General features: G+C 38.0%; 1 protein-coding gene across 2 annotated transcripts in view; it reads left to right on the top strand.

The window, feature by feature from the left end:
* Positions 1-12,742, top strand: part of Cka (Connector of kinase to AP-1) — a 91,743-nt gene that overhangs the window by 45,548 nt on the left and 33,453 nt on the right. For both annotated transcript variants that reach the window (XM_081758974.1, XM_081758973.1), the window contains exon 5: positions 5,785-5,970. In XM_081758974.1, the coding sequence (XP_081615100.1) occupies positions 5,785-5,970 (186 nt within the window). The remainder of the gene's footprint in view (positions 1-5,784; positions 5,971-12,742) is intronic.

The raw sequence follows: 12,742 nt of genomic DNA, 5'->3' as shown, positions 1-12,742 counted from the left end.
AAGGCTGGCTTGGAGGTTCGAACCTGGCTTACTTTTTCCCGAAGATACCCGAAGCTGGACTTTGAAAATTTTTGCCTCAAAACACCAATAAAGAATGCGCTCAACCTTTTTGAGACAAGGTGTACCAAAAATTTACACTAACATTTTACTTCACTAATAACTTCCACTCTTATATGATCTAAATTTTAATGGTTATTCATGAAGTATTCTGAGAGTGTTCTCAGTTTCATGTCCATGCCATATCACAGTCCTGTATGTGCTGACTTGAGGTCCAGGACCCACTCAGAGCACTTAGTGTAGGTCCTGGTCCGTTGTGTCCTTCCGCCCGCACACCCAAACTGGGACCGTCATTTCGGCTGAGGTCGACTCAACGGTCACTAAGTTCACTATCTCTGAGACACTCCTCTTCACTTATCGTCCATGACGCAATGAGGTACACCCGAAAACCGAAAACCCGGAAACCACGAACACGAAAGCTCACATACGACGCACACACACAAAACCATACGCATCCGGAGTTCCATCCGGTGTAAACCGGAGATGCGATGATCCACTCGCTCCTCTCTCCCGGGAGGCACGGAAAATCAGTGCCATCCTGAAGATTTCTTCGGTACGGAAGATTTCATTCATTCAAAAAAACTCAGACACATCCACTCTAATTCTGTTTACATTTATGCAATGCTTATTCGTTTTCATTGTAATAAGTTCTTCTTATTATTTCAGAATAGCTGTTTGCAATTCGTTTTAAAATCTTAAAATCATTTTCGTTTTCGATTATTTGTATTAGATTTTTACGTCTGATATTTTCCCTCTCTGGTATTACATCTTCTGTCAGAGGGCACCTAAAGATGTGGTGCTCTGGTGTTCCTATTTCGCCGCATTCACAGATTGTATTCTCTTTGGCCTTTATTCTATACAAGTAAGTTTCATAAGGCCGTGTCCACTTTGAAAGTGAATGACTCTTGGACTTGAATCTAGTTGTTTTAACTTTTTCCTTTTATTAATTGTTGGAATAATATCCCATAATCTTCTTGATTTATTTGAGTTTGTCCATTCTAAGTTCCATATGCCTTCTATAGTTTCTTCGATCTCCTTCTTTGTTGTTACTGCCTTACCTAGAAGATCTATTAGTTTTTCGTTTTCTTTCTTTTATAGCCAGTAGAATGCTGCTCTTTGTAGTATTACCAGATGTAGTGGTTTTATATGTAGTAGTATACATAATGCATCATTTGGCACTGTGTTAAAGGCTCCACTTAGTCTTATAAGTAAATTTCTTTGAGGTCTGTTTATTGAATCTCTAATTTTTTTTGTTCTCGAAAATTCGATGTACCCATAGACTTTAAGCGTATGCCATAGTCGCACATAATATTGTATCATGGTATAGCTTTCATGTTTTATTTAGTAACTTGTATGTATTTTTGCCGATTGTCATTAGTTTGTTGGTAATTTTATTACTCTTTTCAACTATATATTGTACATGTTTCCCAAAGTTTAAATTTTCATCAATTGTTACGCCTAAGTATGCAAATTCTGTTACTCTTTCTATTTTTTAATTTAATATTTTTATTTCTGGTTCCCTAGTTAATTTAGTTCCAAAAAGCATAAACTTAGTTTTTTTTTTTTCACTGATAGCTTTAATTTATTTTCAAAGCGCCAATTATATAGACTTTCCACTACTTGGTGATGCATTTGTCTCTTTTTTTTTTTCTTTTTTAATGAGTTCTTCAATGACATGCGTTTTTATCGGCTGTGACGATTGACGATCTACCTGACCGTGGCTGGTTTTGGGTGTCGCAATTATCATGCAGAAACTTCTGAAGGTATCGATCGACACATGTTACTTCGATTCATTGTGTTCTCACTATAGACTTGCAACAGCTTACTGTGAATTGATGTTACTACTGAACTTGTGGAGGAATCAGATTACTGCACGTTGGCATAGTAGGATGTCACGTTGATCATCCATGGGGGCTTACCTGCAACAACAGGAAATATAAAAAATAGGTATAGATTAGATAAAGGACCGTCGCTAACGCTCTTGCCTTCGGTGCGAGCGGTCCTGGGTTCGATTTCCGGTGGGCCCACTCGGTCGAAAAAGTGAATGAGGTTTTCCTGGGTTTTCCTCATTCACACCAGACAAATGCCAGGGTGGTACCTAACTTATAGGTCCCAGGCCTCTTGCTTCCTTCCCTTTCCCCGGATTATGTGCTCGTCTAGAGAAGTGATCCCTCAAAAACATGAAGGGCTAAGGGCTAAAGGGCCTTAGATGCCGAAAGCCCAGAAATCTAAATCCTAAATCCTAGATAAAGGACCAATGCTTCTATCTACAACATTCCTGTCATCTGGTGCTTATCGTTACCGAGCTGCATTGAGTTTTGGACCCTGATCAGAATGAGATTGTTAGTAATGGGCAATGTTTTGGCTCTTCATTTAGCCGATTCCCGGCGGGAACTCATGTGGTTCGAATTCTACGGTAAGATGTAGGTCTACGTCTCCTATAGTCTCGCTGCTGAATATGAACCCTAAACTCATAATAAAATCGAATCTTCATTTAACCAATATTATGAGCAGTTTGAAAACAAAATTTTTAGTTTTTATTAATTAAAATATGCCAGTTACGCTATGTTGACCTTTTATTTATTTATACGAATATGACCATCAATTGGAGTTCCGTCTTGACCTACTTAATGAAATGTAAAAGGATAGAACCAGTAGTTTCGTAGGAAAGTTCAGTGGCTAAATTCATGTATTGGATATTTAGACAAAAGGGATACTTAGTTCATAATGTCTTAATTTTAGATTCTCACATTCGCACACATTTAAGCCGATTTTTTTAAGTTTGTCTAGAAGGGTATAAGTTTTTAATTTTGGAGAAGAACCCTTATACACTTAGGTTCTAACAGTCATAGTATATCAGTATGGAACTTATTGAAGTCGAAGGAACACCTGGTAAAACCGGTCGAACGAACCGAAACATTTCGTGCTGCCAGTTGGACTTTTGTGGGTAAAGTGAAACGTCGTGTACCGTGGTGATTGCAGCCCGATGGAAATTATCGACGTTTGAGTGCAGGATGATGGTTGGTGTTAGATGAATGGGACATTTGATTTCGGAAGTAGTCCAGATATTGAACTTTTCTCGCTCCATAGTGTCAAAGGTGGAGGATTACGACCCATCAGGAACAGTGCAGTGGCTGCCCACGTGTGCTGATTAACCGCGACCGGCGACGTCTGGCCCGACTCGTTCTGGCAAACAGACAAGCAATGGTGCATGAACTGACAGCTCAAATTAATATAGGGACGTCCCAGCAACATGTCTCAGGTGTCTCAGTGCAGTTTGTTACCTACGGGGTATCGCATCCACAAACTGGTACGAGTGCCGCTGTTAATAGCTAACTGCCGGTATTGGCGACTCACATTCCCTCGGAAACACGTGAATTGGGCCTTAGATGACTAGCAGTGCACAGCGGGGACAAATGAATCACGTTTCCAGTTGGTACGTTCAGATAGTAGGATCCGGGTGTACGCAGACCCCATGAAACCATGGACCTAAGTTGTTTACATGGCATGGTTTGGGTCCATTTTAGTCGGACATTGGTCATCGCTATTATTCAGCTGCTAGGTGAGCATCTCCAGTCCCTTATGTACCCTCCCAACAATGGCATTTTTCAAGATGACAACACGCTATGTCACTGGGCCGCAGTGGTTTTCGACTATTCTGGCCACTTCAAACACATGGTCCCTAGACCTCTGGACATAGACCCTCACATTTGAGATATAATCGAGCGGACTATTCGTGCCCAGAATCCGTCACCTGGAACAACCACCGAATTGTGGACGACAATTGAATCTACACGGCTGCATATCTCTCCAGCGAGCTACTAGCGACTTGTCGCATCCCTACCAGGTCTAATTGCTACACTTACGAGGAAACCGATTCAAGTGTGACACGAAATTTTGGACGAGTTTATGCGCAAACTAAGTGTTTTTGTGTACAATTAAACCCATTAGAAGGAAAAACCCTCGATCTCAACCGTTCCGGAAATATAGAGGAATATGGGGAAGGATGCTGCTCCGATATTTTGCGAATTTACGGCTATGTTGCTAGTGAATATGTTTGAAAACTGCATTGAAACGTTAAGAAAGATGCACCAGGGTGGAATAAAAGTGGTGTTGAATGTTGAGATGAGTGGCCGGAAAAAGAAGGAGCTTAAGAATAACAAACGCCATTGACACGAAGAACAAAATTGTATGATATTATATGCTAATATATCATTCGTTAGTTCGTAGAAAATGAGAAAATGTGATATAAAAATGTATTAATTAGATTGCCAAAGGAAAAGAGACGTCATTGTGTGAACAAAAATACAATTGTTATATTCTGTGCAAAAAAAGCAAATTAAGTAATATGAATCAAGAACACATATTGTTGCAAACGTAAGAACGACAGTATGTAGTTCTGCGACATACATTAAAACGCAATGTATGGATCAATAAGCAAAAATAGTGTCTTCAACTTAAAAAACGAAAACCGGTACGCCTTATATACTGTATATCACATACAGTTCCGATCGGTTAATAATTGTAGAAATTATAAATGTTTGGAAAGTTCGTACGGCCACCATTTTTTACATTTTTCATCCTATTTGATTGATAATACTTTTATTCGATTCAGCGTATCAAGAACCTGAACATAGATACCTGACACGCCTATTTCAGGCAACATTGCAACTCCGGTATTTTCATCTTCCCAGCCCAAAACATTCTTCCCCTAGAATTTTTTTATGGGTTCTTCGGTTTTGTAACCCTCATGTCTAAGGCGATGTATTACTACAATTTCCTGGATAAAGGAATTATTCATTTTTAAAAGACTGTTTTACTTGTAATAACACTACATATTCAAAAATTCGCAAAATATCGGCGCACCAGCCTTCCCCTTATTCCTCTATATCTCCGGAACGGTTGAGATCGAGGGTTTTTCCCTTTAATGGGTTTAATTGTACACAAAAACACTTCGTTTTGCGCATAAACTCGTCCAAAATTTCGTGTCACACTTGAATCGGTTTCCTCGTTAGTCGTGCTCGAGGAGGTCCCACACATTACTAAGTATTCCATGAATCTTGGGACTTAAAGAGTACTCGTATATACCTTCTGGCACATTTTTCTGAACTAAATATGATGACTAACCTTCAGTGCCAGTGTGTGTTTCCCACTGATATTAATTCAAGATGCATCCTCAGTCACTCATTCATCTTCGACTGATTCCCTGCCATCATTGTATGTATTGTACCAAATTAAAGCATTTGATGGGCTCGTCAGACATTTATTTCCGAAAATTGAGTTTAAGGATTCTTAAGTCTCCGAAGCTGATTTCTCGGTTTTAGCACAGACTTTCACACACACACGCTGTGCCGTTTTTTCCATCCGTTTTATGAAATCACTAGTCTTCCGAGCACCGAATACAGTCTTCTCTCGCCAAAGTACCATTCTCTGTTGTACAGAGATATCACGGTGATTCTTTTACGTAATGTTTCAAGGACGAAACAAGCTTCCCCTTCCACACCCGCTGGTAAACCTAACTCTTCTTATTGAGCAATGGCGACACCTTGCTTAAAACTTTCCAAATCAAACTGTATATTCTTAACACACCGTTAGTGTCAGACATTCAGGGTAAAATGTGAAAATTTACTTCTCGTACATTATTATTATTATTATTATTATTAGTGTTATTATTAGTGTTATTAGTGTTATAGACTTGTTTCATTTGACTGCATACTTCTCTCCTAGGCTCATCCTTCGTCTCTTACTGAAGCAATGATTCTTGATACTGAAGCAGCTGTGATGGCAAACTTTGAATTTTTAACTCAGACCGATGTTGATATGGATGACGATGATGATATTATGAGCGATGAACTTGATGAGGCTCCCGACGATGATCAGGATGACGTCAAACAAGCGAAAAGGAAAGGAAAGGTAATACTTGATCAGGTAAAAACTTAACTAAGGTTTCTGGCACGAAAAAATAAAAAGATCAGGTTTGGGCCGGTGGAGGGGAAGATCATAAAATAGTTGGACTTTTTTTTTTCTAATAAGGAAGATCTTAATGACCTAATTCCGTCGTTCAGTCTATTCATATGGTAATCTCTCTCTCAAACTAGGAAGGGCAACATTTTTGAAATACAAGTTTATTCTTCATTTTTGGAAATTTTTCGTGTAAGAATCGTGTACAATCAGCAGCTCTTACATATGAATGGTGGTATTAAATAAAAGTATTCCAGCAACCATTCTTTCTTTAGTTTTTCTGTCTTGTGCTTGACAGAATGTGGTATTTGCATGAAGACTTTAAGAAACGTCAAAGTGGGCTTCACTCCGAAAGTAAAATGACATTCTTGAATATCTTTCAACATAGGAGTGAGAAATACTGAAAGTAAATTTATCTTTCTTCAGATGCGTTATAGCTAAATTTTCGGTAGTTACCTGCTACAATCGACTTAATATCTGATACGATATATAGGTAAGGTGAGAATACGATTTTTGCTATATGAAAACCCCTTACTTAGTATTATATCCATCGGCAGTATTAAGAAAGTATAATGAAAAGTATATCTGGTATAGCTAATGGTAAATAGAATACCCACTGATGCTGCGTCTTCAAAATTTATTTAGAAATATTTTAGGAATGTACAGTTTCCTTCGTCAATCGCAACGTCGAAAAACAAAGGGGTATTAATGAATTCACACAACTTGAGCTTAAGGAAATTGTCAGTAAGCTGAACAGCAGATATCATCATAAAGAGTATTTCAAAACACGAAACTGGTTTTTAGAAATTTCAAAATTGATTATATATGGCTCATAAAAATTATTTACACAGAATTATTTACTGAGATGTGTTCACTCTATAAATAAATACGCTTGAAATTGCGTCACCACCATCAACCTACCTTTTGTCAGTGTTGCCAGATCAGAAACTAAAATTGAATGTTTGTTTTAGGTAGAGAGAGGGAGAGAAAAACGTGAAATTTCCATATTATAAACCTCTAGAGGCACAATCGGCGCTACTATCTATATGATTCCAGTTACTACCGCGTTGCCAATTGAACAGTGATTTGCTTTCCACTTGAATGGCAAAAAGCAGTCGCCTGCTATTTGTTTCAATGTATAAACGAGGTTATCAAGTTAAAATTGAAACAAGACTTCTGACTAGAATTTTCTAAAAACATATCAGTTACTAGTATCAATTTTAGTTAAATTTTTGAGTTAATTTTTTTTAAAGTAATATGTTCCGTTAGTCAGTTACTTTTTACTATTACCAAAGTTTTGTCTGATATCGGTCACTTTCGATCATTTTTATATTTCTCCCCCATGCTGCGTGGCTGAATTTTGATTTAAACGGCATCAGAAGTGTCATTGTTCATCTCAGTAACCCCGAAAACTGGATTCGATATTAATATCGGTCATTTTCGATCATTTTTAAATATCTCCCCTCCTCCCCCTCCACCAAGTTGCACCGTCGAAGTGATATCATAAAAACCATGCCAGGTCCGAACCTCATCTATGTTGAAAATTTGATCGAGATCGGTCGGTAATTCGAGAATGATGAAGTCACTTTCATTGTCAATTTCTCTCTCTCTTTCTCTTTCTTTCTCTCTCTCTCTCTCTCTCTCTCTCTCTCTCTCTCTCTCTCTATATATATATATATATATATATATATATATAATATCTTCCCTTTCCATCCCCTACGTTGCACCATCAAAGTGAAATGATGTAAACATCCCAGGCCCGAATCTTATCTATGTTGAAAGTTTAATTTAGATCTATCGTGTACTTCAAGAGTTATTAAGTTTTATTCATTATTAGATATCCCCCCTCCCCTAAATTCTACCGTCAAAGTGAAATGATAAAAAAAAAAAAAAAAAAAAAACCCTTTCCTGGTTCGAACCTCATCTATGCTGAAAATTTGATTGAGATCGGTCGGATGGTTCAAAAGATTAAGAGTCTCAAACATAGTCACTTTCAGTTTTATAATATACTTAGTCTAGCCATAAATATTGTCACAAGGCTTTGGCTTTGACTGTAGAACCTGTTGTGCAGGTGGCAAGATACAATTTAGCTCAAGGTCAACCCTGGCCAGGGTGTGTCGAACAGGGAAAGAGAACGGGTGGATCTGCTTCGCTTAAGCATGCAATGGAGTGAGTACAAAAATAGAGTTGCAGTGTTTGCCTTGCATAAGGATGGAAATTCACCAAGTGAGATTTTCAAACTGCTGAAACTTCTGAAAATCAACAAAAGATTTGTTTACCGGACAATCCAGCGGTTTACTGAGACCGGCAGTGTACGTGGCCGGCGAAGGGATGGTCGTCCTCGCAGTGTGAGAACAATGGCAGCTGTTAAAGCAGTGGCTGCTCGTGTGCGGCGAAATCCACTCCGGAAGCAGAAGATCATGGCACGGGAGCTCAACATGGCCCCAAGATCAATGTCCAGGTTACTTTCTGAAGACCTGAAGGTCAGAGCTTATCGGCGGAGCACGGAGCATTTCTTGACACCACAGCTGAAGCAGCAGAGGAAACTGAAGCAAGACAGCTCCTTACAGCGGTACGCCAACAATGGACATCGGCAAATCCTCTTTGCCGACGAGAAAATCTTTACCATTGAAGAGAGCTTTAACCGCCAAAATGATAGGATATATGCAGCAAGCTCTCGCGAAGCTCGTGGGAGAGTTCCTAAGGTTCAGAGAGGTCATCACCCCTCCTCAGTCATGGTTTGGTGGAGGGTGAGCTACGAAGGCCACACCAGACTTCACTTTTGTGAGCAAGGTGTTAACACAAGTGCCAGGGTATATTTGGAAACTGTTCTGGAGCCTATTGTGAAGGACTTGAGTGACACCATGTTTAACAATGATCACTGGACCTTCCAGCAGGATTCTGCGCCAGCTCATAAGGCAAGGATGACACAAGAGTGGTTGGAGGCCAATGTATCAGATTTCATCTCCAGTGCTGAGTAGCCTTCTGGTAGCCCCGATTTAAACCCTCTGGACTACAAACTGTGGGCAGTGTTAGAAGACATGGTCTGCAAGAAGAGACCCTTTACTTAAAAGTTTGAAGCGTTCCTTGGTGGCAGCAGTGGCGGATTTTCCGATTGATACTTTCCGTACTGCAATAGAAGACTGGCCCAAGAGACTCAAAGCCTGTGCACGTGCCAATGGTGGACATTTTGAAGTTTGATATGTGCCAATTGTAAAGAATACATGTGGTTATAACATATTAAAAGCAGATTGAAAAATCTCAAATCGTATTTCATATATTCACAAAAAAGTGTGTGACAGAATTTATGGCTAGACTAAGTAGATTTAAAAAACGCAATATTATTACTAATAAATTAAAAGAGATATAGACTAATAGATATTCTCGGGGCATAAAATAATGCAATGTTTTCATTATTTTTATAAATTCACTCAACTATCTGAAAGTGGATCAAGAACAGCTATACACGTAAACACAGTACAAATGATATAAAGACATAATAAATATTTCAAGCTTCTGTATACCTCATACTATGCACGTTGCAACCTGCATATTAAAATAAACTATTCATATTTAATTTCAGTTGCGCGGTTAACTTGATGAAACAAAGAAATAATATATTTCATTGTGCCTAAGCGAAATGTGTTAATTTGTGAATTAATTAATTACAAGAGCATCATTTTACATATGTTTTAACTGTTACGAATATTCTAACAAGGAAAAGACATGAACGTGTCATCCGGACATTCGAATCAAATCTAGTCCATTCATAAAACATAACAAAGATATGTTCAAAGAATTAGGTGCTATGGACAACGGAGTAAATCCCTGGGGCCCATTAAACTGTTAGTATAAAGAAAATCGTAGACTCGCAGTGAAATAGCTATTTCATCAACACTGTTCATTGGAAAGTCATGGTTTATAGTTCATTTTCTTCAGCATGAAACAAGTTTTCCAGAGATGCTATGTATTGGGGCCCATAGCTTACCTGAACAGAGAAAATCGGGATAATGTCAGGAAAATTCCCTCCTATGAAGTTTGGTCTCCTTCTGGAGTGGCCCCGGGTAAAAGCACATAATCCAAATGTATCTCGAAAAATACTATAGGGGTTAGGAAATGAGTGTACCAAGTTTGTTTTTGATAGACGTAATAGGTAGGAGAAAGGTTGTATACCAATACGCTCTGTACATATGAAACCGTACCTATGACTTGACCTATAAAGAGAACATAATAAAAAAAATGTAAAGGCAGTCCTATTTATTCTGATATCAAGATTTGTACCACATTCTCTGTAGAATGTTGCAAGTCTTTTAACTTCAACTGTGGTACAGTTGTATTGGGATAAACCCACGTTATCCACCAATACCCCCCACCCATGCTCTTTCATTCTCTATTCCGTTCTTACCGTGTCATACTATATCTTCTCTCGTGTTTTAAGGATGTGCCTCCTAGTATTTTTCAAGGTACATTTTATTTGTGTACTCCTACCAGTGTATGACTTACCAGGGAAAAATCACTCTCTGAAGAACTGGATGTCTCCCACATGTTTTGAACTTCCTCATGTTTAATTTCTCGGATGTGCACTTTATGCCCATGTAAAATGTCCTTTAATTCACACACTGACTTCCACTGGCTCCGGTGTCGCTTTAGGGGACACACAACTTGACAATAGAGCTATTTTGGAAGACATTTTTGCGACTTATCCCAATTTTCCTCTCCATAAACCACGGAACAATATGGGTGATGACTATTGAAACGCTTGCTTCATTCTACAGAAAATGTGGTACAATTCTTGATAGAATAAATAGTATTGCCTTTATATTTTTTTCTATTATGTTCTCTCTATAGGTCAGGTCATAGGTTCGCTTTTGTATGTACAGAGCGTATTGGTATACAATCTTTTTCTTCATACCTATTTCGTCTATCAAAACGAAACCTCTATAGTATTTTTTGAGATACATTTGGATTGTTTGTTTTTACCCGGGCTACTTCAGAGGAGAACAAAGTTGATGGGATGAATTTTTGGAGGAAATTTTCCCGACATTCTTCCAATTTTCCCTGTCCAAGTACGTTAGGGGCACCAACACACAACACCTCTGGAAAGCTTGCTTCCCGCTGAAGAGAATGAATTATAAACCATGACTTTCCAGTGAACAGTACTGATACAATAGCTATTTCACTGCGAGTCTGCGATTTTCGTTATACTAATAGGGTTAATGGGTCCCAAGACTTACTCCGTTGTCCATGGCTCCTAATTTTTTGTGCATGAACGTATCTTTATGTTGATCGACTGGACTAGGTTTCATTGGGACGTCCGGATGACACGTTCATGTCCGTTCCTTGTAAGCTTAATGTGCAACTTATCTGGAGGATGAGTGGTAATCTCCCTTTGTAATTAAATAAGAATAATAATATAGTCTCGGAGCTCAAGAAGTAGTAGTTCAAGTAAGTTGAAAATGCATATATCAAAGACTCTTTTTGATGCATATTTTTAGTGCGTATTATTTTATGCAGAATGATTAATGGATAGACATATTTTACTTAAGAATTTCTGCGGATGACAAAACAAACAAACAAACAAGTTCGAGAATCGAACTTGAATTCCATCCAGCGCCCGTGGATTGACAGCTTTACCGATAGCAACATGAATGCATAAAAATATGCGCACACAAATGCTGTTACAATGCCAATTGTGATGTGATTCAAACAAAACGAAGTTTTGTTCCGTTCTCACCACAAACAACCGCAATAAATTACAGTATTAAGGGTTAGCCAATAGACTTAATATTGGCCAGCTGTTGAATGACTTGGAAGTAATTTTTTCGTCACAAAACCGAAACAATTATGCACATTGAACAGTACAGTCGGTTTAATGTGCAGCTCATGCCAAAGCCGTGTATTTTGATTCAAAATGTCACTCATAGCCGAATCTACTTTCGCTATGGCGCTTATAGCGCCATTTATTAACACTTAGGATTAACACTTTGGAACTTTTTTCTTATGCCATACCGTTTCCTCCTCCTTCAACTATATTCAGTTCAAATTTGAAGTCATTCTGACCAGTGGATCTTTTCTGACAGCATTTTGAAAATGGGACTTTGATTATAATCACTCTGTATATACATATAATTCATCTTTCAGAAAGTATATAATTAAACTATATATTTCGTATTTTCGATTGTTAATTTTGATATTTTTGTTATTTTTTTCTTCATACTTTGCCTGTAGTGATAAGGTAAAAATTAACCATGGAAATGCCATGTCTTACTCCAGTTGCCCTATTACTATATGATGGTGGTCGCCATTAAAATATTTTTTTTCTTTGTTTGTTTCTTGGTGCCAACTGAAGATTTCATATACTAAACAGTGTTAGTTTCCATTTTTTACTGTAATATCTATGACGCAGGGAAGATATATTAACCATTTTTTCTTTCTTTCGTCGTAGAATTAGACTAAGGACAAATGGGGAAAGAAACAAAGGATTAGTATGTATTTTTCGGATTCTTAGTTAAACGTGTTATAAATACCGAGGCCCTAGGATAGTAGAGAACGCACTGCTTTCGGAAATAAATATCCATTTTCTTTAGTAGTGCCGTAATCTTGTGTTTAAAGTAGTTGTATAAATTGTGCGATAGAAATTCCGGAAATAAATATGTTTATAAAAGAACGGATTAATTAATGTTTAGTAAGATCACATTCAAAATTTATTTACAAATTTTTTTGC

The sequence above is a fragment of the Thermobia domestica genome, chromosome 5 (genome assembly GCF_964235325.1).
Source record: "Thermobia domestica chromosome 5, izTheDome1.hap1.1, whole genome shotgun sequence".
NCBI classification, from domain to species: Eukaryota; Metazoa; Arthropoda; class Insecta; order Zygentoma; family Lepismatidae; genus Thermobia; species Thermobia domestica.
Note: the sequence above shows the minus strand (reverse complement) of the source record. Positions and strands in the feature narration are given on the sequence as shown.